The sequence below is a fragment of the Neolamprologus brichardi genome, chromosome 16 (assembly GCF_056152115.1).
Source record: "Neolamprologus brichardi isolate AB-2024 chromosome 16, ASM5615211v1, whole genome shotgun sequence".
Classification (NCBI taxonomy): Eukaryota; Metazoa; Chordata; class Actinopteri; order Cichliformes; family Cichlidae; genus Neolamprologus; species Neolamprologus brichardi.
In genome coordinates, this window is record NC_142119.1 from 32,722,273 (window position 1) to 32,748,955 (window position 26,683).

General features: G+C 41.1%; 1 protein-coding gene and 1 long non-coding RNA gene across 3 annotated transcripts in view; one reads left to right on the forward strand and one right to left on the reverse strand.

Annotated features, from left to right (window-relative positions):
- The first annotated feature begins 5,589 nt into the window (after positions 1 to 5,589).
- The window catches only part of adcy5 (adenylate cyclase 5), a 113,262-nt gene continuing 92,168 nt past the window's right edge, over positions 5,590 to 26,683 (forward strand). For both annotated transcript variants that reach the window (XM_087830220.1, XM_087830221.1), the window contains exon 1: positions 5,590 to 7,630. In XM_087830220.1, coding sequence (XP_087686346.1) covers positions 6,695 to 7,630 — 936 coding nt within the window. In that variant the 5' untranslated portion in view covers positions 5,590 to 6,694. The remainder of the gene's footprint in view (positions 7,631 to 26,683) is intronic.
- Positions 23,376 to 24,678, reverse strand: LOC148098332 (uncharacterized). The gene is made up of 3 exons (XR_015716617.1): positions 24,542 to 24,678; positions 23,759 to 23,847; positions 23,376 to 23,564 (listed from the first exon to the last, which is right to left on the reverse strand). It is a non-coding gene; the product is annotated as an uncharacterized LOC148098332 (long non-coding RNA).

Genomic DNA, 26,683 nt, shown 5'->3' on the forward strand with positions numbered 1-26,683 from the left:
CAGACAACAAAGTAAAGCTAGTTTTCGGCTACAAGCCGACACAGAACCCATCATATTAGCCAGAGGTCCCTTTACTACGGTTCGGAGCCGCGGACCTTCAGTAACAGTAATAAATCACAGCAATAGTACATTCACGTAGTTGTAAACAGCATGATAATATATTAAGTAATCCAAAGTATTCAGAATACGTTACTCTCATTGAGTAACGTAACGGAATACGTTACAGAATACATTTTGGGGCATGTATTCTGTATTCTGTAATGGAATACATTTTAAAAGTAACCTTCCCAACACTGCCTATACTTACATCTTTCTCTGAAGGTACACATTTTAGCCAATACAACCAAAACCTAAGTACTGATACTTGCTAGCCCATAATAACACACTTTAACCTACTAAGACCCCAACTTTTTCATGGCATGAAATTTTCATTTCTCTTTGCTATTTGGGCTGATTGAGACCTGATGAATGGAAAAACAAAGAATGATCTTTTTACCTGATGTAGTTTCTGAGAAAAATTATATAATGATGACGTTTGTTTTAAATTTCGACAGAACATTATAAAGTCACAATTAAGTAATGATGTGCAAAACTCTTTATTTGGTGTCTGAACACAGCAGCGTTTTTCCCGAGTACAAAAACAAAACGAGAAACAACAATTGTGCAGCTTTGAGCAACACGGTTCATTTGAAGTGCTGCTAACAGTTGCAGGAAGACGTACGCCTGCAACAAAGTCAAAAAACGTAAAAGATTTCAGAACATTGCATGAAACACGAAACATTTCAGGTGGCAGTGTAATGTCCTCGTGAGTGGATATCAGGCCCTTGTATAGCAAAATGTAGTATTGTGGCCTAGACAACCCAAAATGTGATGTCCACATATGTGGACGCCAGGTCATCGGAGGTTAAGACTGTCTAATGTTATTCTGTCTAATGCAAGATTCACAAAGACCGGCTGGGATTTAAAACCTCATATCTGAAATACTCTAGTAAGTGAGTGTGAGCTTAATTTATTGGATAAACAGATGACTGTATATGTAGGGCTGTGTGTTTGTGTGTGTGCGTGTGTTCGTACAGGTGAGACTGTAAAAGCTGCTCTCTACACCAGGATGAGTCACACAACACTGCAGTTCTCCTCATTTTCTCCTTTTCGAGGAAAAGAGAGACAGAGAAACCAGCGCAGACTGAATTCTCCTCCCGTGGGTGAGGGCCTCTTCACCGCGGTGTCACTTCTTCACGACACAGTATCTTTGTGTTTCGCCCTCTCACGTCGCTCTGCGTCTTTACTCGATTCAGCCGACACATCCCCTGTAAGTCTGAAATAACTGGCGTTATTTTAGACAACAGCGAAGGGTTTACGTGGGCGTTATGATGTTCAGCAAAGCATCAGCACATAATAACCGATTCAGTGGATCAGCGCTGCTGCTCACCGAGGCTGGTTTTCTGCTGCCTCAAACGCTGCCTCTAATTGAAACAGGGTTGAGTTTTGATTATTCCTCTTTGTGTTGCTGAACGAGCCGTGGCAGTAATTCAGTGCACCGGGATCAGGTTAGAGTCATCCCTCTGCTAGCTGCACGTCCTGGGTGACTCATTTCTCTCTCGTTTCTTTCTCATCACACTTACTTTTGACCGTCTCACACACATGAGGACTTCACTGATTTTTCCCCTTAAACACGACAGTGCCTTCTCACTGTCTATTTGGTGGCTGAGAATGGAGTCATGAAGTATCAAAAGATCCCAAATGAATTTGCACAGTTGTCATGGTGAAACTGAAACTACCTGAATACTTGAAAGGCTGTTTTGGCTTACAAGTTGAGTTGTGCTTTTCAGTTCAGATTTAATTGGCTATGATATAACATCTGAAGAGCTGCCAGTGAGGGTGAGAGGTGAGAGTTTAAAAAAAAAGAAGAAGAAAAGAAAGAGAAAAGCAAGTAAAAGCTCTGCATGTAAAATATCTCGATTTTATCTAGATTTAAATGAAAGACAAAAACACACCCAACCATTAATTTTCTTAACCATTAATCCAGTTGAGGGTCACAGGGTTATTGGAGCCTTTAAACAATAGTTTTTCACAGTGAAATGAAGCCTGACACGCTCCTCAACATGTGCAAAAATTGGGGGGGGGGGGGTAGAGGAAGAACAATATATATATATATATATATATATATATATATAGAGAGAGAGAGAGAGAGAGAGTATATACATTGGGTGAATGTGCAGTAGTAGCAGCAAGCAGGTGAATTCTGTACATTAATATAAATGGACATCTGACTATTTTACAGAATAGACAATATAAACATATTTAAAATTAAAGGAATTTGGAATGTACATTGTGCCTGGGTTTAGAGTGTCTGGAACAGAGTCCTGTCTCAGTCAATTATAGATGATGTGAGAGGGCGGGTGTGTGTGTTTAGGGCCCGGATGGCTTGGGGATAGAAGCTCCTCTTGAGTCTCTGTCCTTGCCCGGATGATGCGGAACCTTCTGCCAGATTGCAGAAGTTGGAACAGTTTGTTGCCAGGATGGGACGGGTCCTTCAGTATCTGAGCTGCTCTAGTCCGGCATCTCCTGGTGTAGGTGTCGTGAAGCGGGGGGAGAGCAATCCTGCAGCAGCGTTCTGCTGTACGGATCACTCTCTGGAGAGCTTTTTGGTCCTTCACACAGCTGTTCCCAAACCACGATGTCATGTTCTGTGTGAGGATGCTCTCCACAGCGCCTGTATAGAAAATCCTGAGGATCTTTGGAGAGACCCTGAACTTCCTCAGTTGTCGTAGGTGATACAGGCGCTGCCTAGCCTTTTTGGTCTGGACCTGGACACCCTAGTATGAGTGTGGCTACGCCTTCGCCCACGCTGTGTAAAATGTTCAATTTCACGCTCAGGCGATGGCAGTAGTGTTCTGTGTCACATCAGCCACGAACACAAATGTGTGTGTGTGTGGTTGTAATCACTGTGAAACGAATGTGGATATTCTAACTGTATATTATTAGCCACGATTTAACTTCGCAACTTCTCGGTTATTTGTTTGCTCTTCAGAGGATTAAGCTAATTTCAGTTCAAATTAAGACATTTGGCTTTAACTGGAACAATCGATAATGTTGGGTGACTCAGCCAGGGTAACTTGGAGTTGAAAGCTCTGTGACATCAGATAAAATAACAGGGAACATTGACACGCACAGGCTGTGGAAATTTGTAAATCAAAATGATTCAAATGCACTGGCCATAGTTTGCACAAACTTGGCTCGATTGTATTCGTATAAAGAAGCAGCCGCTAGCAAACAGTTCTGTGCTTGAAGGCCCTGCTGTGAGAAGGGTTAGCAGTGTTTCCAGTTTTTAACTGATTGGGATGCTTTTCAGCAACATCTTAGCCAACCCAGACAAGCAAAACTACCTGACACAAGCCCCTTTGCATGAAGAAGATCTGGCAATTTTTACCCCCCAAAATATAAGCAATATAAAGCATTATGCACATTATATTCCATCTTTTAAGCCAGAGATTTAAACTCAGGCTAATTTTAATTCAGTGTTTTAGTGACCTTATACTTGTTAAGAGAAGTTCTTATTGTTCCTAAATTGATCATGTATTTTATAGGTAAAAATACACTATGTAAAATGTGAAAGCCATTCCTCATACACTTTGTATAGATTGGACTCTGTTTCATACCGTTTCAATTAAAGGTCTGTCTAAATGCCTATAGACGAGAGACGTCTGAAACAGATGGCAATAGAATTCGTAGGTAGATGCAGATGGACTGCAGGGAGAGTTGGGAGAAAATAAGAGAGACTCTGGCTGCAGGTATGGAGCAGGTGGAGAGAATAGAAATGAAAACCCTAGTGGGAATGGGAGCATACATGAGAGGGAGGCAAGGTAGTTGGACTAGCGGTGGTTAATCTGGTTGACTGAGGGTGCTGAGGACAGATGAAGAATAGAGTCCAAGCTGGATGGGGAGGACACAGAGGAGTCAGGAGTGAAGAATAGGAGTGATTTGTACCAGTGGGAGTGAGAGGGAGTTAGTTATCCAGCTGAAAAGGCAGGTAGAGCTGGAAGCAGCTGAGACAAAGATGCTGAGATTTGGGCTGGGAGCAATGTGGATGGGCAGGATTAGTAGGTTAAACAAGGATATTGAAGATGGTGAAGCAAAAAGGAAAAGAGAAAGGCCAAAGAGGAGATTTGTGTGTGGGCTGAGAGAGGATGTGAAGAGGAGGGGTGGAGATAAATGATCAGAAGCGAGATATCCAGGGCTAATAATGAGCACCTGTTATGGGGTAAATAGAAATCACATGAAATACAGTTCGGGCATGAAATGCAGGTGTGGAGTTACTTGTAAAAGGTAGGATGGTTTTCTCTGAAATGAGGTGAAGCTGAGTCTTTGCAGGGACTGAATATGGCTGCTTTTCTCTCTGTGCTGTGCAAGAGAGCAACAAGGAAGCAGAACAAGGAGTCATAAGACAAGTTGAGAATATCAGTCGCACCACTCGGTTATTTTGTATCAGATTTATATCTGAGTCTCTTTTCATTTGACGAGGACGGCGCTGAATAGAATCCACTGTTCTCTCCGTTAACAGTGAAAGAATTCCGGAAAGGGCAAAGGGAATTCAGCTGGAGGTGAGCCGGTCACAGCAAACACATGAGGCTCCCTGTCACATGCTCCCAGTACATTCATTAACACACAGTGTTCTTTTCCCCCCATGTGTAAATGGCAGCAAAGACATTTGCAGGCTTTAAAGTGGAAGAGCTGCAAGACAACAGGGCACACCCATTACATCCCATTCCCATTACAAGTGGATCAAATCCAGTGTGAGCCTGTAAATGACTAAATCTGTTAACGAAACAATATTTAGGTTGTAGAACAAAAACGCTTCACAATAAAAGCCATGACTTCAAACAAAATCAGACTGGACCAAAATATAAATAAAGAAAAATCCATTATTTATGTAATGAGCATGTACTTCGGTCTAGAAAAGGACACTTTTACTTTTTTGAGCAAGAACAATGTGGGAATATTAGTGAAGTTGTTTTAAAGGGAATTCTGGCGCGTCTGGGAACTTTTACAGTTAAGTTGAAGTATAAGTTACATTTGAATGTAATTGTCACCGAGAAACAAAAACCACATGTATTGAATCACCGGTCAAATCTCATTAAACATAAAGGGCTTATGAAGATTGGTTTTAAAACCTCTTTCTGTTAAACCCCTTTAGTGCTCTCTGTCCTGACTAATGTCTGTCAACCTGCTATAGATCGCAGCTGAAGATGAACAAATCTCTGTGTTACTGTTGTTAGAGCTGTCCTGGAGTAGGGGGACGCAGTTTGGAACTGGCAACCTGCTGGGGGGGTCGCTGAGATAAGATTCAACCCATGCTGTAAGGTACGTGTGGGGTGTGCCATGCGGGCTATCCAGCTGTGAGCGCAGTCCCGCCCATTCATCGAAAGCGCTCGGGGGTCGCGCAGAATCTGATTTGGATTGATCGAGCTGTCATCCAATGAAAGCGCGTCAAAGCGTGACTCACCCCTTTTCTTTTCCAATGGAAGCGGGCCGGAGAGGCGGATCAAAGGAAGCAAACTTGGTTGAATGACCATTAAAGCAGCAATCAGCGGTAAATATGTTATGATGCCACGCTCCAAACGCACACCGAGCGTATTGTCCGAGGCGCCGGGAGCGCACTTTTGCACCGGTTAGTCACTTTGCGAAATGGCCGCGCGCAGGAGGAGTGTCGCTGCAAACCAAGTCGGGAGGTGGGGGGGTCGCTCTTCAGGGATTTGAACAGTGATGGGCAGCTGTTGGACATTGATTTGGCGCAGCGGCTGACGGTGAATTGAACAGTGCGGTAACGCGGGTTTGTTTTTTCTTTAACCATGGACGGAGAAGCTGTCTTTTGTGGCTGTCAGATGAGGAGAAGGAGGAGGAGCGGTTGACTTCTCCTCTCTGCTCAGTGCAAGTGTGAGAGAATCGTGATGCTGATTTTTGGCCAAACGTGAGGCTCCCCCGCCGCTGCCGAGCAGGCTTCAATGTTCGCTCAGTACAGGTGCATGAGGATTTGAGTGGACGTGATCAGAGCCGTCACCATGGCATTCACCTTCATATGGCATCCCACCTCCGTCTTTTCCGCCTGCAAACCGCTGACAAGGATACGGGAAACGTGTCTGCACATATAACGGATTGGAATTGGCCAATTGATGCTGCTGCTTGCACTATGATCTCTGGGGAACTATCCGAGTTGTGTAATGGTTTTATTCCATTTGCAGCGCGTGCCCTGCAACCTCCGTGGATGATGGCTAATTGGGCCCAATGATGTAGAGCCAAATCCACCTGGATCTACTGTTCCCTCCTCTCGTGGCTCCCCTGTGACTTTTTGCGCATGTTCAATTGTTTTTTTTAATTCCCAGAGCTTTTCACTACTCTCGGCTATTGCTTTTGGTGATTTCGTTTTATTTGTAAAGGCTTTTAAGGACAGTTTGCTTCTGAAAGTGGCGATTAAACTGACTGATAACTTTACATTTTACAGTCAAAGCCCTCTGGCTGTCTGAAGCGTGATCAGCTATGGAAAGTTCAGCTAATAAAAGACATTTAATGCGCCTCATCCTTGGGACGAAATAGTTCCCTTCCCTCTTTTAAGTGGAACAAACTTCTTTTTCCCTCCCCTGTCTCGTGTAGGCTATTTGTTTAGATAACATTCTGTCACTGCATCCACTTTTCCACTATGTCCAGATCAAACAGTGTCAGCCCACCCGGAGTCGGTGCGCCCGGGTTAAGGGGAGGGACCGAGCACAGATCAGCTTGGGGAGAGTCTCAGTCTGTGGCCAACGGGTGCCCATACTCAGCAAGATCTCCGCGCAGGAAGCTCACCCGGACCAACAGCCGGTGGACGGAGGAGGATGATCTGGACCACCGGCCGCCCGGGCGAGCCTCCACGACCGTCAGCAGGGTCAGCTTCAGGTCCAGGTCGGCTTGGCAGGACCATGGAGAGGAGAGCCGAGACAACAACCGCGCGTCCTCTAAACGTCCAGACGGCGAGGTGAGACCCAAGTCCGTGGAGCTGGGTCTGGAAGAGCGGAGAGCCAAGCTGAGGAGCGACGAGGAAGAGGTCATGCCCGAAGTAAACTTTTCCTTCGTGGCGTGCTGCACCAGCGTCATGCACATTTTCAAATCCAAAAAATTCCAGTCGGAGAAGTTGGAGCGGCTCTACCAGCGCTACTTTTTCCGTCTCAACCAGAGCAGCTTGACTATGCTCATGGGCGTACTTGTGCTGGTGTACACGGTCATGTTGGGCTTTCACTGCTCCGGTGGGAGATCGGGACCGAGCGTAACGTACGTGGTGGTATTTTCTGTGGCCATCTTCCTCACGCTCGTGCTCATGGTAATCTGCAACAGGAACGGATTTCACCAGGACCACATGTGGGTCGTGTGCTACGTGGTCATCCTGATGGTGTTGGTGATCCAGGTGATCGGAGTACTGCTCGTGCAGCCCAGAAGTGCCTCGGAGGGGATCTGGTGGACCGTGTTCTTCATCCATGTCATCTACACTCTGCTTCCCGTCAGGATGCGCGCTGCGGTCATCACTGGAGTTATTCTTTCCGCCATCCACGTGGCCATTTCTTGGATGTTAAACGAAACGGACAGCTTTCTGTGGAAACAGGTACGTCGAAGAATGCGCTCTGTTTTTAAACGTCTGCGCAGAGATGCGAAGCCACGCGTTGCGCGCAATAATGCACATTACACATATTTGTTCAAAGCATCCCGGTGCTGAACGTTTCTCTCACGATCAAGTGAACAAAAGTGATAGAGAAGTAATAGAAATTGTAGGATAATAAACGTCACACACACAAACAGTGGTAGGCACAGTCTCTCTGATGGGGAAAAAAAGGGGGGACCCTTTTCAAAGCCACTTAAATCACTTCTGTGTGAGCTCTCAAGGACAGATTGTCCCAAAGTGTGTGATTCTTCATGTCAGATCTACCAAGACAATCAAAGATCAGAGAGGGTCTTTGACTGTGGCCATTAAAAGGGTGTAAACACTTCTGCCTTCAGCTGTGATCTGATCTAGATTATCTGAAGCATCTGAGACCGCAAGTTTATTATGTTAACCAAAGTGACTGTGTGGGGGGCTTTGTGGTTAAATCAGAGTCAGGAAACTCCTAGATGCGAAAAAACAAACAAAAAAAGTGAAACGTGTCTCTTTTCTTTCTCTTTTTTGTGGTTTCTGGTTGTCTTTCCAACAATTAAGTCACCGAATGACTTAATTGACAAGTTGAGCTGGTGATTGGTTAGACAAACACTTCAGTCTGAGTGAAGCCACTGGTTGGCACGGAAACAGCAGCTGGCTTGTTGCTTGTCAGCGGTGCCAGCAACTGTGGGCTCAGCACAAGTATAGCTATACAGCCAGATTTTTCCCTTTGCAGTTAGAATTCTCTGTTTTCACTTGCCTCATAAAATCTCATTTGTTCAGCAAAACTAACAGTGAAGAGCCTGGTTTAGTCTGACAGCTGGACATATTTCACAGTTGTGAATTAAAAGAAGTGAAATCGTGATCCTTTGTTACGATATCCAAATTTACTGCATTTCATTGTTATGTTTCATCATGACACATGCCTGAATATTCTGTGTTTTAGTCTTGCCATTTTAGCTCTTACTAAACTTGATCACAGTGGGTTTGCAGGGATGGAGTTAACGCCTGTTTATTGACTTATAGCATTCATATAACAGTCTGATAAACATCCTGTGCAGAGGATGTTTATCAAACATGATATAATTAGTAAAACACTGAAAACACTTTTCTAACCGCAGAGCTGTTGCATATTCAGGACTAATGAAGTTATAAAGAATGAATGTGCAGCTTAAACACCTGAAATCAAAGCTGTTTAACAGAAGGGAAGGAAAAAAGTGATTTCAGATTGTTTGTTTTACATCGTCTGGGCTTGTAATAAGCTTACAGCTGATAGTTTCAGGGGATCTTGTTTTAATGTTCTGCTGAGCTTCCATGTTTCCCATAACATCCAAATTCCGCTGCTGGTATTATTATCCCACTTGGACAAATGTGGGATGGATGGATGATATTATTATTCTTATATATATATATTTTTTTTACAACGTCAGTATTGCATTCAACACATTTGTCCACATTTGGCTGGTGGACGTTATCTGTAATAAATGCACTCGTGCAAATGAGTTTAATTTTCCACCATTATTTAAAGGTACACTTAATTGTGTTGACTACTAAGCTCTATTAACTCCTAACTGCTCTCTGTTACGTGTTTGCATGTTGCCTTTTGTAACCCATTTACTTTTTTACGTTTTTTTTTTTCTTTACAAGGCTGTGTGCTGCTTGAACATCGTAGCTCGTGTACAGTCAGCGCTCCTATAAAGACGTCAGAGTTTATATGGAGAAAGATGCCTATTTATAGCTCAAGAACCTCCACAGGGATTCATCCTTAAATCCTGAACTACAGTAAATTTGTGGATTACTTTTTTTAGAGGCCACTTTAATAGTTGGGGCATGTTCCATAATCAGGAAATCTTTACGTTATAGTGTGCACTTCTATTTTAAACTATACTGTAACTCAAAGGATGACATTGATTGCATAAAGATGGATTGCTTAAATTGTATCATAAAAGGAGAATGCAGGTTTTAAAAAAGTTAAATATGTGCTCACATGAAATTTGATGCCAGCAATATATTTCAAATAGCTGTGATGGGACTGCAATAGACTGCAAAGTTTAATAGTAAGATAAGCATGCAGTTTGTTTATTTATTTTGGAGCCACATATGTACTGCCAAACAGATTTGAGCTTCCTTATTTCAGAAGGATGACAATAAACTACAATGTGCAGCAGCATAGCTCCGCGAACTGAAAGTATTCGGTAGATATGAAACAAAATGTTTTTTCTTGCACAATATGTCAAGACATTAAATCGTTTTTCTGTGACATCCATCCTTGATATGCAGATTACACAGATCTAGGAGAAGAGACAAGGGGTCCATCTCCAGCTCACGTCTTCTTTTGTCCTCCGCTCGTCCAGTTTCTTCAAAATCCTTAAGAACACACTACACACCATGAGAGTTGCAACATTTTAAGCTAATTTTGCTTTGCTCTTTTATCTTGTTGGTGCAAAAATACTATTTTATGCATATCAAACTATGTTATCTTTGGCATTTTCCGTAAAATTGATTCTTTGCTAAGGTGGTTGTTATGTGCAGACACAAGACTGGTTCATCCCTTGAGTTTAATGCCTTTTTTATGCTTGAATGATTCATAAGTCAGTGTTAAGTGGATCAACAAATAGTCTTTCCTTTGGAAATGGTCAGGTGCAAGGACTGGACTGAAAATGAGTGGATAAGTAGCCAATGTCAAAAAGAAGACCAGTTTAAAAAATGACAAGAAAGTCTGGCTGCTTGGAGGAAAGACATAAAGACACGAGGGGTGTATATTCCTTTTTAATACTTGATGGATTGCCTTTAAACTGTTTCCAATTAATTATTTTGTTTAAATAGTTTCCTAATCAATGTGTTCCTTCGTTATTTAACTTTGGTTTTTTGGGTAACAGGGTTTTATCTGGTAACAGTTTCCTGTGCCATCATCCATAAAGACCACAATGAACTGGTCAGATGAATCTGGTTTATAATTTCCCTTTAAAGAACCAGTGCGTTACCTATGCCAGCTTAGGCTCCACCCAAGCTGACGAGTGCCTCTTCAAAGGTTTGAGGCTGCTGTTATGACAGGATTACCAAGTAGGCACAGCACAGACTATGATTTGCTGCGTGTTTCATATATTTTTTGAGTCTGTTTGTAGCAAAGACAAAATTAGGGATGTTACAGAAAACCCGTTTTCTCCTTTTCTCTACCAAACCTCTATCAAAAGCAGTGTTGGGGAGTAACGGAATACATGTACCGCCATTACGTATTTAAAATACAAAATATGAGTAACTGTATTCTGTTACAGTTACAGTTTATAAAGGTGGTATTTAGAATACAGTTACTTTGTTGAAATAAATGGATTACACGGCGGTACTTCCCTGTTTCATATTGTGGCGGGTCAGGACTGTTTGGGTTTTGTTTGACAGCTACGTTCTGTTGTTCCAGGCGGCAGCGTTGCAGTTGCCATGGTTACAGGGTGACGCTCTCGCTCTGCGTGTTTCCTGGGTGAGAGAGGCCTTTTTGTTGTTGTTGTGCTAAGCTAATAGGCAGAATGCTACAGGTATAGCTCTAAAGAATGTAGCATCATGGGCAGTGTAGTCCGTGCTGCAGGGAGAATGGACTGCCATACCCGTTATGTGTCTGTGAGCGAGGGAGGGAGAAAAAGGAGAGTGGAAAAGTACGAGTTATCGTTGAGCAAAAACGGGAGCTGGAACCATGTAAATATAATAATAACCACTGCAGCCAAGAAGAGAGCCTGACGAGCCCAGTTGTAAGTAAGCTATTAAGACTCGACTGTACACTGTGTTCGTGTTTTCCTCCAAAAACAATAAGTTCTGTTGGAGCAGCCTTTCAACGCCTCTCTCTGTCTCTTGCTAGCAAAGTTGACCCAGACAACAAAGTAAAGCTAGTTTTCGGCTACGAGCCCGACACAGAACCCAACGTATTAGCCAGAGGTCCCTTTACTACGGTTCGGAGCCGCGGACCTTCAGTAACAGTAATAAATCACAGCAATAGTACATTCATGTAGTTGTAAACAGCATGATAATATATTAAGTAATCCAAAGTATTCAGAATACGTTACTCTCATTGAGTAACGTAACGGAATACGTTACAGAATACATTTTGGGGCATGTAATCTGTAATGGAATACATTTTAAAAGTAACCTTCCCAACACTGATCAAAAGAATCCGTTCTCTGCAAATATGCACATTAATCGTCAGCTATAGCATGCATTCACTATTAATAAAGCTTTATATGTTGTGTCTCCTTGTAGCATTGCAGCGTAGACAGCGCCGCTTTCTTCACTGAGTTTGCAATGTTCAGTGGAAGCTTTTGATAAGTCTTGAAGCAGGTTCTTATCCAAGTGGTTAACAAACAAGATGCACACATCAGAGACGGTGGTGTGTCAGAAAGAAACCTGAAGCATCAAGACTCGGGAGAGATTGAGATCGCCACACCTGTTAGATTAGCCACGGACCCTCTCCATCAGCCATGACTGAGCCCAAATGCAATGCAGCCACGCCATTTGTGGGTCCAGGTGCAAATCCTGTTGACCAGGTTCTGAAATCTTGTGTAAAGCCTGAAATCAGAACAGTGGTGGCTGATGTTGTCACGTCCACGGTTTTCAAATGACATTTTCAGCAATCTGGTGTCCATATACCTGTAAATTGTTCAGGAAAAAAAAGAAGACAAATCCTGATAGAAGGTAGATTATAATACATTTAGGAGGGTGATCCAGAAAAAAACAGAAAAGGAAATGTCCTGGACTGTATGTGGGCCATCAGTGGTTTATCCTAATTTGGAAGGAGAACATTTAGTTTGAGTACCATGATCTCACATGAGCAGCCCTGTAAACTCCCCACCACGGCTATCACAAACACCAGAAAGGATGAACTCTTTTATGCCCTTTATTTCTTTTTGGAATCTAATTTTTGCTTATATGCAAAACTCAGACTGATTTATTCGTTTTTTTTGTGTCTGTGGCATGTGACCCCGCAAGTTTGTGTTTTCTCAAAAAGCCACATTGTCATTTGATGTGCTGATGTGAGTGTGTGGGAACGAGCCGCTGTATTTGCTGTTCTTTCCTTGCCACGCTGTTGTTTTTAGTAAATCTGTTCTCTCCTGTTTATACAGGAGCCAGCTCTCCGCTGAGTGGAACGAGTGCTGTGAGATCCTCAGATAATCGGGTTTCTGAGTCTTCTGGATTTTTTGCAGGCGGTTTTTAAAAAACAAAACAACAACAAAAAAACAGCGAGTCAATCTTGTAATCTTTTCTAATGCTCGATTTCATGTGTGGACGTTGTGGTGCCAGAAAACCCACAAGTCTGCGCGGCCAGGGTGATGTTGATTTTTATCATCCATTCATTGTGAAGTGTGTATGTGTGGTATGGCTCGTTTGGTCGAGCGAACACAATGCTGTTCAAACTCTGGTGGTGCTAGATAGCGGAGCTGGGTGGAATTGAAATGCGTTTGGCCAAATTAGATTATATGTGTAAATAGAGGTGCACAATATTTGCTTTATGACAATAAATACCAGAACAGAAATTAGCTGCCTGTCCAGTAAGGTATTCATCCCTTGGATGAGTTTCATCACTACTAGCTGGCAGCTGGTGATGTTATGCGTGTGCTCTGGTGAGAGCGGCCCTCCAGCTCACAGCGGATCTCCAAAGCAGAGCAAGAACTTCTGTCGCCAGATGTATTCCAGGACATCATTGCCAGAGTCCATCCCAGTCTGCCATGGGAGACTGAATGACTCTGAGCAGTGCTACAACAGCAGTCTGAACAGCCTGCCTGTAGGGAAACACTAGAAGGGGAAAGACAGAAACGAGCTGGTTAGCAGTGACTAAACTTTTAAGATGAAAGCGAGGGGATTGCTCAATAGTAGAATGATGGTGTTGTTATCTCAGACAGCTGACAAAATGAAAATAAATTGCAAAACTTTCTTGAGCCGCCGTGACTACACTGTAAAAAGAAAAGCTAACATTTGCTTAAAATCTCTGCAACAAGATTCAAGATTCTTTATTTGTCACGTGCATAGTTATACGAGTGCAACACAAGTTCAAAATCTGAGAATGTACATTGTGCAGTAGTGAAGCCAGAAGGATCAGGCTCTTCTTGAGCCTCTGTGTTTTTGCTCGGATGATGGGGAACCTTCTGCCTGATTGCAGAAGTTGGAACAGTTTATTGCTGGGATGTGACGGATCCTTCAGTATCTGAGCTGCTCTAGTCCAGCATCTCCTGGTGTAAATGTCCTGTAGGGAGGGGAGAGCAGCCCTGCAGCAGCGTTCTGCCGTACGGATCACTCTCTGAAGGGCTTTTTTATCCTTGACACAGCTGTTCCCATACCAGGATGTGATGTTCTGTGTGAGGATGCTCTCCACAGCGCCTGTATAGAAAGTCTTGAGGATCCTTGGAGAAACCCTGAACTTGCTCAGTTTTCGGAGATGATACAGGCGCTGCCTAGCCTTTTTGGACTGGACATGCCAACAGTTTTTCACTCAAAAATATTAAATAGATTGGAAACCAGTCAAATCTCTTAAATATACTTTATTAGTCGAATAACTACAACTAAAACTAAAACTAATTAAGTTAACGTGAATAATTAGTAGTAGTACCACATAAAATTGAGTAAGTATAACTAAAAATTAGGAAATTAAGTGTTAGTGAAAACCACATAAAAATTGAGCAGATAATACTGAAGTGCTTGGTAAAGGTAACTGACAGTAAGACTCGTTTAATATAAAAATAGTTCCAGCATGTCCCGCCATCAGACGCTGTTAAATATGACTGGGAGTCTCAACTTGCATGTACGATAAAACTGTTGGCTGTTTAAACTGGCTAATTGTTGCCAATGAGCTTGTGAAAATGTGTTATGACCAACATATGACGTTCAAAGGAACTCAGTGCAAACTGAAGAAACAAGAACATATAGAAAACAAGAAAATATAATATATACACGGGAAAAATATTTAAAAAAAAAACTTGCAGTAGTGTGACCGTGCCTAAAAATGTGTCATGAGTGTTCTGAGCCACATGTTCGGGGTGGCTGTAGCTCAGGTGGTAGAGCAGGTCAGCTACTAACCAGAAGGTTGGCGGTTGAATCACAGGCTCCACCAGTCTGCATGGCAAATGTCCTTGGGCAAGATACTAACCCCATGTTGCTCTCCGATGCATTCAGCGTGGATGTTGGACAATAAGCACTAAACAGTTTAGAAAAAGTGCTTGGGTGAATGAATTCATTGTATGAAGCACTTTGAGTGCTCAGAGTAGAAAAGCGCTATATAAGAACCATTCCATAAGAACCAGTCCATTCACCATGTTCGAAATGCAGAAAATAACAACAACAAAAAAAGGTCGATCAGGCTAAGACTCGTTTTCTCTACCTTGTAACTTATGTGCTTAATACTTTGTTAATGTTGTGAGACAATTATCAAAATTCAGCATCCCCAGGAACATTTTATCTGTGAAATTTTAAGTGTTATGGTTGTTGTATATGTTGATGTCACGATGCTGAAAATAGAAAATAGTTCCTAATTTGCTGATGTTTTGTAAATTTTTGTTTTTTCTACTGCGGCCACGTGACATTACCAGGATGACAAAAGCTTCGGACTAAACTGGATTATGCATGTAGCTTGAAAAGTCAACAACGATGCTTCATATCATTGAAGGTGACCTAACGGCGAACACCAGTAAAATAATAAGACATGGCAATAACGTTTAACTATAGATGCATCGTTTCGAGAAGGAAACATGCTGATCACAGTTTCTTACTGTTTTGAAATTGCTTTTGAATACAGAAAAACAATCATTTTAGTGTGAATTTGACTAAAAGCTGTCTTGAAAGTAAAGCTCTTGTAGTGAAGTCCAAAAACTAAAAAAAAAAAAAAAATCTTATCTCTCTCCCACTTGAAGGAAAAATGGCCAAGCAGGCCAGCAAACACAAAAATCATACGAGAGCTTAGATTATAAAACAAAATCAACAAAACAATAAAAAAGGCTCATGGTTTATTTTTTTTTATCCCCCAGTAAAAGTTACACAATAACCATCATGACACAAGGACGAGCTCAGACCCTCCCTCAGGCTAATGACCTGCATGACAAACAACTTTCAGGTTATTGTTCGTTTTTAGTACAATTACCTTTGCTTTTTTAAAAGATGGTCCAAAGATGACTAAATAACTAAACCTTTGATGAATATGCCCGTCCATTTAAGAAGTCCCGTGATTAGGAGTGGGCGATATAAACGATATATGATAGAAACGATATAAATTTGGCCAGCGATAAAGATTTTGACTATATGCGATAGCGCATGTTGATGATGTCATCGAGCAGCGCCTGTTTTGGCCGAAAGCATTGCAGTGGCTACAACCATTATCATCTGCAAATTATGCCAACAGTCATAGCAAAGAGATGAAATATGGGGAAAGCCAAAAACTGCACTTCCTCCACTTCCGTAACATTGATTCATTAATGCTGAATTCTCTCGCAGCTGCTCTATTCCCATGTTCTTGCAGTATATTAATGACTAACCTCGTATTGTGGATGAAAAATCTCAGTTGTTCTCCTGACTGAAGTTTGCCCCGTGTATAGCATCCTGCTATGCGATTGCATTTGTCCCTGACCACCAGAATCCCTCACGTTAACTTTTATCGAGTGGAAAAAAAGTTGGTGTTCATCCTCCAGCTTCACTGTGCTAATGTTATGCTAACATAGCTGTGTCGCTAGCAATCAGGTAGCACAACATTAAATACCAGGTAGTCCAACTTCAGTAACCCTGCAAACGCCACTGCTGTTTAGTTTTCTGTCTTCATTTATGTTGGAAGTGGTAGCAGAGCTGTACGTTTTAATTAGTTTCAAAAATCTCTCAGTCAGAACATGCTATGTCATGTTTAGGTGGAAGCTAGCGAGCTAACTTCCTGCTAACTTCTAACTCCGTTAAATTTAATAAATTCTGTTTTCATGGATGCCTGGATGTTAAACTTAATTGTTACACCTGGTAAAGCAGCATCGCTGATGATTTAATTAAAGATGAAAGAATTTAGACTGTTTTTAACTCTCAGTGTTCGTTTGACTTTGGGACCTGAACCAGACGGAGTTTTGGACCCAGATTACTCCGCGAAGCTCCTCACTACGGCAGCCGTAATGCTCTGACAATCCACCAAGCTGTGCGGCTTACCAAAATTGTACTAAAACATTTTTTTAACAGATTTCTGCACGCCAAAATCGGTTCGAGGTCAGTAAGCACAACCAGAATTCATACATAAGGCACACGATTTTTGAGAAAATTAAAGGATTTTAAGTGTGGAAAATACGTTATACAGAAGAAAAGAATATATCGCGATATATATCGGTACCGCACATGCTTCAAATTATATCGCGATATGAATTTTAGGCCATATCGCCCAGCCCTAGTCCCATGCTTTAGGAGTAGTTTGGTGAAATATTGCCATCTACAATACAAAGAGGTGATTTTCAGTTTCTGAACCTTTACTGAAAGGGATCCAGGATCCAACTCTAGGAATCATTTTTGATATACCTTAAAAGTATATGTGAGATTCTTGGGGTATTTTAGATCTGGAGCACAGGCTCGTCCCTGAAAGCAACAGGCTCTGCTGAGATCCCCGAGATTACTGAGCACAGTCCTGCCCTAAATAACCATCCCTACATCAGTAGGTTTGACTGTCCCGTCTCGGTTTTGCAACAGGTAAGTCTTCATCACCTCCTCAGCCAAAGCTTCTTGAACACAGACATCAACAGCATCCTCCTGTAGACATAACAAAGAACCTGAGTAAGCTTACTTTTATCCCACATATTTCAAGATATGGACACACAAAAAAAGTGTTTTTCACATGAAATCTGAAGCTACTTGGTAACAAGCTCTCCATTCTCTTATACGTCATAGCTTTAGTTTTTCAGATTTTAAATTAAAATTGAAAATGGGCATTATTTAGAGCTGATATTTGTATCCAGAATCTAAAAAATCAGCAGAAAACCAACATTAAATCTTTGCTTGATATCATCATGTTGTTCTTGCATGAAGCACTATAATATCTTGAGTTTTTTTGGTTTGTTTGTTCTTTTGTTTGTTTTTTTGCCCGTTTGGATCTTTAGCCATCAGAATTGTTGTCTGAAGGCCAAGAAAGAGAGCAGCACAGCTCCTCCCGAAAACCCTCAGTGTCTATATGCATTTAATATCTACTATAATATCTTGTTAACTCGATTTCAGAATTAACACATCAATCCTCATGAAGTACTTTGAGTATTTACCTTTATCTCCTCCGCTTGGTGTAAGGACTGGACTTTCTTCTCTTAGCATCAGGCTACTCTCAGTATAAGCGTCTAAATGGCTTTAATTGGTATAAAAAACAGTGCTAGGTGTTAGTGATGTGGGCCTTTTATATTAGATGACAATAAAAACCTTGACATGCTGCCCATACTCATCGTCCAAACCCAAGCAGCGTCAGCCCAACTTACCTGTGACAGCTTATGTTTATGGCTTTTGCCCATACAAAAGAACATGTAACAACCTTTTCATTATTTTTTAAATTTTTTTCACTGATAGGTAAAAGTCCAGTTTCCTCCAACATACACGTTGTGCCGCGACGCCAAAAGACAGCTGAAAAGTATAGATGCCAATCTCTTAAATGTTTTGACTCTGTTTCAAACAGTTTTATTTCTCTGAAATAAATGTAAATAAAATACCTTAATTTAACACAAAAGCATCTCTTACATTTTTAGACATCTATTTCAGTATATCAAACTCAACTAATCTCTTAAGTGATATTCAGAGTTTTAATCAAGGTCATCTAACTTTTAATTATAGTGATATTTACTAAACCTCTGGATTACTTTTTAGAGTGTACATGCCTGCCTGAGGATAGCCTATGTGTGGGAGCGACAGCATGCATGTTCGGTTAAGTCATTGTTTCTGAAACTGCAGGGCTGGCCCGACTCGTGGGATGTGGAGCCACTGCAGGTGCAGGACCTGGGGCGAAAATGAAGTGAATGAATATAATTCTTTTAGGGAAAATAAAGAAACAGTTTGAATGTGATTTAAGTACATTTAAGTGTGGATTTTATATATTCACCCAGTAAGAGTCATTGTCTAAGGAAGAGGAAATGATGGGGCTCTTTCTATCAGTGTATTTCACACACTAGAACAACACAGAAAACACATCATTTAGATGTTTGCATAGCGGATTTGTACTGTTATACACAACACTCTTTGTGACGCTGCACCACAGCCTCCTAAGCTGTCATATCTGCGCGTACCTGGCAGCATATATGCTGATACCAGCCTGTCTGTGATAGGCCAGACATCCGTGTCCAGAAAGCAGTCACTGGTGCTGATATCAGTGTTCTCAGTGTCAGCGTTTGTGGTAGCTCCGCAGGTAAACCAGCTCATCTACTAATTGGACCGTTGGTGGTTCAATCCCTGGCTACTCCAGCAATCATGCCAAAGTATCCTTGAACAAGAAGCTGAACCCTGAGTTGCTCCCAATGCAACTGTCACTAAGATATAGAACATAAAAGGTGTTTGTGTGGATGAATCAGCGATGTTGTATAAAGTGTTTGAGTAAAGAAATCATTGTGCTTCATGTAAAGATGCAGCCGAGACTGAGTGTTGATTTTTGCTGTGCCGCTCTTTGCTCTACATTATCAAAACTTGGCACACAAGGTGGAATGAAATTGTCGTTCGCTATGCACTTGCCAGTAAATGCAGCCAGGAGCTGCCATCCTGCCACAAGAAATAGACAAATTTAATGATTTTTCTGTTTTTTAATAAACTTGCATTATTTTTTAGCCCCAGCTGATGCCACTTAAGACACTTTATCACTTCACATAGTTCCCTCTGGAGCCACAAAAGGAGTAAAAAACCCAAAAAACGTTGACGTGCACGATTGTTTCTGTTCCTTCTTACTCTCCTCTGTACATCACTTATGAGGAACGCTGTTATTAGCCTGTGTTCACGTACAATGTGTTGCTGGTTCCACTTACCTTGTACTCAACATTCTTAACATAAGTTGTGGGATTTCTCATGAGCTCCTGAGATACTTCCTGGGTTTGTTTACTGGGCTTTTTCTTCCCCCTTAGAGTTTAAGGCTGCTGGAGTGAAAAGCACTCTTTCCATTCTCTGCTGCTCGCTCTCCAAGCGCACAGAGGAGGGCATGAAAGCAGACCAGTCCTATATTGGCAGAATTCCAGTGGCAACAGGGTTTCTGTCTATCTGATTGAATTGCCTGTTGCTCGTAATGTGTGGAAATTGAAAACAGATGTCCACATTGTCCTCCTTCCTTTACCTGCCTTGTTACATCCATCCCTCCTGGACCTGACCTGTTTCCGAACAAGCTTTTAATTTCCCTCGTCCCCTGCGGACAGACTTTTATCTACTTTCCTTCCCCAGAACTAGCTGGAGCGATGAGATAGAAGTGGCCCCTGGGAAAATTTTCTAAATCAGAATCTAAACATCAGATTTCCCATCGCAAGGTTTACTGCCTTGTCCCCGTCCCCTGTGGCAGCAGCCAAATCTATAGTTTCAGCTGCTTATTGTTTTGTTGTATTTGAGAATGCGAGCACCCTGAGGCTGAGGAGAGCGACGGACGATGATGCCGTGTCAGTGATTGTATTTGAACTACACGTGGATGTGGGGCTACCTTGAATGAGACCGCTGCTGATGTACTCTCCCGAGAGTCCAGAAAAACTGTGCTCAATACTCCTGTAACTTAGCAACAGCTCCTATTTCACAAATATCCACCAACCTCTCTCAGTGCTTTCCTGGGAACGCTTGAGTATTTTGACCTTTTGCCTGCTGGGTCATAATTTCAGTAGAAATCTTGAGAAATGGCCGTACACGTTTTAAAAATACAAGTTTGGATTTAGGTGGACAAATACGGTGTGTATTTTTTCTTTTTTGTCATATTATGTCTAAAGACCGATGATGACGTGTGCGTTTTTCATTTCGTTGCTTTCCTGACAGTAGAATTTTTTTCTCTTAGCTTCTTTGTGAGGTTTTTGTAGGACTTCAGGATCATAAAAATCAACCTTTTCTTTCACATATCAAATGTATTTAAGTGGCTGCTGGAGCTCATCCCAGCATTCAGAGGTGAGGAGATGGTACAACCAGGACAGGTCACCAGTCTGTCTCAGGACTAACACAGAGAGACAACACTCACACCTATTGACCATTTACAATCACCATTTAACCTAACACTAACTGCACATCTGTGGGAGGAAGCCGCAGTATCCAGAGAGAACATGCAAACGAATCCTTCCGATCATTATTGTCCTAATCAGCACAGTCTTATAAATTTGGTCATTCCCACAGAAGGTTTCTCTAACAGCAGCTAACAACAGCACTTACTGACATAAAATTTCAGTATCACTGTCATCAGTCAGAAGTCTATGGAATCAGAACGATGCCACCTTGAAACGAAACCGAAAAAAATATTGAAACCGAAAAAAAATATTGTCATTGAAATAAATGTACTCAAAAATCTTGTATTGAAACCGAAAAAAAAAAATTGATAGTGAAAAACAATTAATTGAAACTGTAATTCTTTTGTTTTCGCTTACAATTTTTTTTTTTTCGGTTTCAATCCATTTTTTTCGGTTTCAAACCATTTTTCGGTTTCAAACTGCTGGCACTGTTTTGGCATCCGGAGGGGGGCGGGGATTCCGGCCCGCATATATTTGCATACATTATAGAGGCCACTAGTGCTGACCAAGCTGCCATCTTTCTCTCTTCCCGTCTTTCAATGGCTGCTTCAATTTCAGCTTGACCCTCCAAACCGCAAGTAAGTAATCATTTTTTGTCATCTTTCCTTGCTGTCCCACTGGACTGGACATTAGTTTAGTTTTTTTTAGCTACATCTGGTGAAGTTGTGGTAAAGTGCTGGTATTAGCCTATTTGTCATAGCAAGCTAGCCTGAAGCTAATATTTGCTAAATTTAGGTACACCCGTGTCTCTTTAGGAGTTGGAGGCCGGTGTTTTAGGAACGGCACAAGATCTCATCAACAGGCAGTGTTGGGCAGTAACGTAATTTAAAATACAAAATATGAGTAAATGTATCCGTTACTGTTCAATAGGTGATATTGAGAACACAGTTAGTTTGTTGAAATAAATGGATTACATGGCGGTATTTCCCTTTTTCATATGTTAGGCTATGGTCTCTCTATTTTTGGTAATTCCACACCGGTGGAAACCCAAACAAAACACGCCTAAAAATTATTATACAAAAATGATTTAATATGAAGGCAATAGCAGAGTGTTACAGGCATCGCCCTAAACAATGTAGCCTCATGGGCAGTGTAGTCTGTGCGGCAGGGAGAATGGACTGCCATACCCGTTATGTGTCTGTGAGCGAGGGAGGGAGAAAAAGGAAAAGTATGAGCTGTCACGGAGCAGAAACGGGAGCTGAAAGCATGTAAATATAATAATAACCACTGCAGCCAAGAAGAGTGCCTGATGAGCCCAGCTGTAAGAAAGCTGTTAAGACTCGACTGTACACCGTGTTCCTGTTTTCCTCTGAAACAATAAGTTCTGTTGGAGCAGCCTTTCAACGCCTCTCTCTGTCTCTCGCTAGCAAAGTTGACCCAAACAACAAAGTAAAGCTAGTTTTCAGCTACGAGCCCGACATGATGTATTAGCCAGAGGTCCCTTTACTACGGTTCGGAGCCGCTGACCTGTTTTATATATGCGCTGAATAGTTTTCTACACGAGATCGCTGCAAAAAGTGCAGCCTTACCTAATGTCCACCTACTGTTACTCATTTATATTAAGATTTTAACATCTAGTTGGTATTGGTATGGCGAGTAGCCTTCAGTAAGAGTAATAAATCACACAGCAATAGTACATTCATGTAGTTGTAAAGTATTCAGAATACATTACTTCTATAATCTTTGGTGGAATACATTTTAAAATTAACCTTCCCAACACTGTCAACAGGTTAGCACCTCATACCACAGTGCACCAAAAGCAGTCTCATGAGCGCTGGAAAGGACAAGCCCAGAGCCCAAAACAGACAGTGCAGGAGATGACAAAGTTAGTAATTGTATGGTGAAAATTATACTTCTAGTTATCTTGATTGGCAAAAGAAAAGTAAATACAAAATCTGCTTCTCACATATAGGGCATTTCCAAGATTTTTTTTTTTCAAAACTAATTCAATTTCTTTCATTACAGCTGTCCTGTGCCAGATGTTCTGTTGCCCCACAGTGAGAGGCATCATTTCAGAAACACCAGGAAGACTGAAACTCATCGCCGGGATCAAGCAGGGCTCGTGATCTTCACCAGCAGCTCCCTCACAAGAAGGATAAACCCAGCATTTCATTAACACTGATGGAGACCTTTGCTTTGTGTAATGTTAGAAGTACTCAGATAATCCTCAGGGGCTCTGGACTTTTACATAATATCATAGCTTTAAGTCCTGTAAAAAGTTAAATATATGTTGTGCTCTCTGGTTACTCTGGTATGAATGACTCTGAACTACTTTATGATAAATAACACACTATTGTCAAAAAACAGTGAAAGAATTCCTGATCAAGTTTTTAGTTCAAATACAAGTAACAACCTTTGACTTTAATCAGGTTTTATTTAATTGTGTCAGAGAAAACATCATGTGCCCTTCATGTAGCTGAGTACATTCAGTGTTTAAAACAGAAGTTGTGCAGGTCTGAGATCAGCAGTTTTCTGAAACACCAAACTGAGGTACTGTTAATGCTGATGTATAGTGACACAGTTACATGAGTGATTAATCCTTTTGACTTTGTCTTTAAATTTATCAATAAAACAGCTGCAGCTTTCACTGACAGCACATGTGGTACTTTAACCTTTGTACTGTTTTCTTCAGTTAATTTTGGAGTTACTACAAAGATTGAAGATATAAGATCTGTCTGCTGTCACTGGGTGGTGCTGAGGTCTGAATCTGAGGACGGCTCCTGTAATCACAAACAGAATCATCACAAACTGAAATATAAAGATTATCTCTCAAATCTGAAATAGAGCTGATCCTTCTGTCCACACACACTCGGGATCTGAAGTTGTCCAGTCCTACAGTTCTGCCGACAGCTGTTTATTTTTTATTTGTTTTAAAGGCCTTATATACTAACACATTTTCTAATATCATGTTTACCTTTGAGTTGTTGATGCTTTATAAATGGACATCTGCAAAGATGAGATGATGGAGCAGGTTTCAGTCAAGGTTCAGTCTGCTGCTGCATCCTGGTCACAACATACAGAGGTGTTATCAGCTCAGTATTGTACAAGAAATATTAATGTTTCAAATTATTTGTCCTAAAGGATGCAAGCTGTACAGAGTACTGCACATGTGACTTTGTGAACATAATTCATTAAAAATAATTAGGACAGTTTTTTAACCTGAATATTTGTAACAAGTTGAGTAAAAAAAAAAATGCTAAAAAAATAATCAGAGGAAAAATGTAACATTTTAACTTAAGCTGACAAGCGGAAGTAGTTGGTTTCAGTACATAAGTATAGGGCTTTGCTATTTAATTCGTAGCTATTGACTAATGAGGGGTTACTGAAGTTCCAGGTTTTTAAAAGTTGGCGTTAATGTCGTTCCACATGTGGAAAGCGACAGAAAACATGCTGCTGTTTGCACATATTTAATAATCAGCTCTGCACAGGAGCAGAAGCAGAGTCCAGCCTGTTGCTCTTACAGTATAATACTCATATAAAAGTACAGTAACCGTGGTTAGTCACTGAGCAGCCCGGTGCGTTTCTCTTGATTTCTTTAGTCAGGGTAAATTCATTCACCTGCACGGGTTAGCTAAACGAACTTTACAAAACAAGTTTCCCCAACAGCCGAGTGCTCATCTTAGCTAGCTAGGTCCTTAGCTAGCTAGCTAGCTAAGGACCTAAATTACGGATTAGTTTACAAACACATTTAACTTACCAAAAATAGTGCGGTGGGGTCTCAGGTCCTCCTGTCCGGTAGTCCAATTTACTGAAGAAGAATTTACCTCAGGCTGTCACTTTGAAATAGTCGGTAATGTAAACGCTGGACCTCTCAGCATCTGCCATTCCCGAACAGACACGTGCAAGTTTGTCCGTGACCGCAGCCGCATCGTCAGTGTTTTCTCCAGTCATTGGTCAGCATTATAATATATGCAAATACATGCGGGTCGGAATCCCCGCCCCTCCAGCGCGCCCCCGGACGCCAAAACAGTGCCAGCGGAGTGAAACTGAAAAATGGATTGAAACCGAAAAGTGGATTGAAACCGAAAAAAAAATGGATTGAAACCGAAAAATGGTTTGAAACCGAAAAAAAATTGATTGAAACTGAAAAAAAAAATTGTAAGCGAAAACAAAAAAATTACATTTTCAATTAATTGTTTTTCACTATCAAATTTTTTTTTCGGTGTCAATACAAGATTTTTCAGTACATTTATTTCAGTTACAATATTTTTTTTCGGTTTCAATATTTTTTTCGGTTTCGTTTCAAGGTGGCATCGTTCTGATCCCATAGAAGTCAGCTTCACTGACTTGTCAGCTTGTCTCAGACTCCTTTCACAAAGTTTTACAACCTCCTCCAGAATAAAGAAATATGGACACTACTCACCCGGCATTGACAGCTGAGATAAAGAGCAGACAAGACGCTGCCCAGAGTCAATTTCTTATCTGAGTGAACTCACTGCAGATGAACGGAGTTTTTGAAGTGACTCAGGGTTAAAAACATAAAATATTTAACTGATCTTATTTGTTTTGAATGCCTTATTTATTGCTAATTGTTGATATTATTCACATTTTTAAAAAAAAAATAAAGTGTGTATAGTGCCTTTATGGGGTATAGTTTAAATTGAATGCTTTTGATCTCTCTTGGCTGACTAAAACATATTTGTACAGCATTATGTTCCAGCTAATCAAGGCATTTTTCGTACTTGTGCTGAATGTCACCAGGCAAATTAGTCCAAAGTTTTAGCACTGGAGCTAACTATGGATGCAAACATAGACCAAATGCTGGACACAGCCGTTCCTCCATAGTCTAGGAGGACTAATAATGAGAAATTCTGCTTCCTTTAATGTCGGTATGTTGCTGTAATTACAGAAGCGTCATTTGACAGAGAAATATAAAACTGATTGATAGTTTCCTCCTTATTTACACTATTGCGTTTCCACTGTGGTGAGCTGAGTGGAAATACTTGGGATCATCATTGCTTCACTCTGCTCATTTGACATTAATTAGTTTGTTTGCAATGTTGCAAATCAGACTCGGGGCAATAGTATTTTCAGGGGAAATTAAAAATCATTATGATATACTCTCAATCATGCAATCCTTTATAGCGAGGCAAGGTAATTACTCTGAGGGCTTGTGTTGTAATCATGTATTGATTCTTGCTGACCAGAGCATTTTTGTGATGACTATTGTTGTTGTTCTCTTCTTTTGTTATGTGAGGAAACAGTTGTATAGATCATAATTTTAAGCAAAAACAGGTCTTTTCCAGTCTGATGACTGAAGCGAATTACAGCTGTTGTCAACTGTTTTTCATTCGTTTGAGCGCTGATAGCATCTTATGCATCTTTCTTTGACCTCCACGTCAAGAACCAAGTTAGTTTATCCACATATCTGTGTCAGCCTGCAGCTTATTCTCAGTGTTAACTACCTGTGCTAAACAGACCCCATATTTTGTTTCATCACAGCTCTGGATATCCTCCTTAATCCTTCCAAAGTATAATCAGCCACAATCAGGTCTGTGGCAGCAGGAGTGTGCCACTGGCAATATAACAGTTCTCATGATATTAAGCTCAGAGTTGTAGGTTTGAATCTCATTAAACTTGATCAGTCTAAGCTTTGAATAAGTGGCTGTACAACATAGTGGGTTACACATTTGCTCAGCAAGCACAAGTTCTCTGGTTTGATGCTGGAAGGAGACATAAAGTCATTTATTTAGCAGCTTTTTAAGCATCAGATGCAAACCTAAAATATGCTTCAGATAAGCAAAATTAAATTTAAAAATTGTGTTAAAGAACATTGTGGTGTTTTTAAAGCTGGAGTCAAGATTCGCACCAAGATTTGCCAAAAAAACTTTATTCTCAG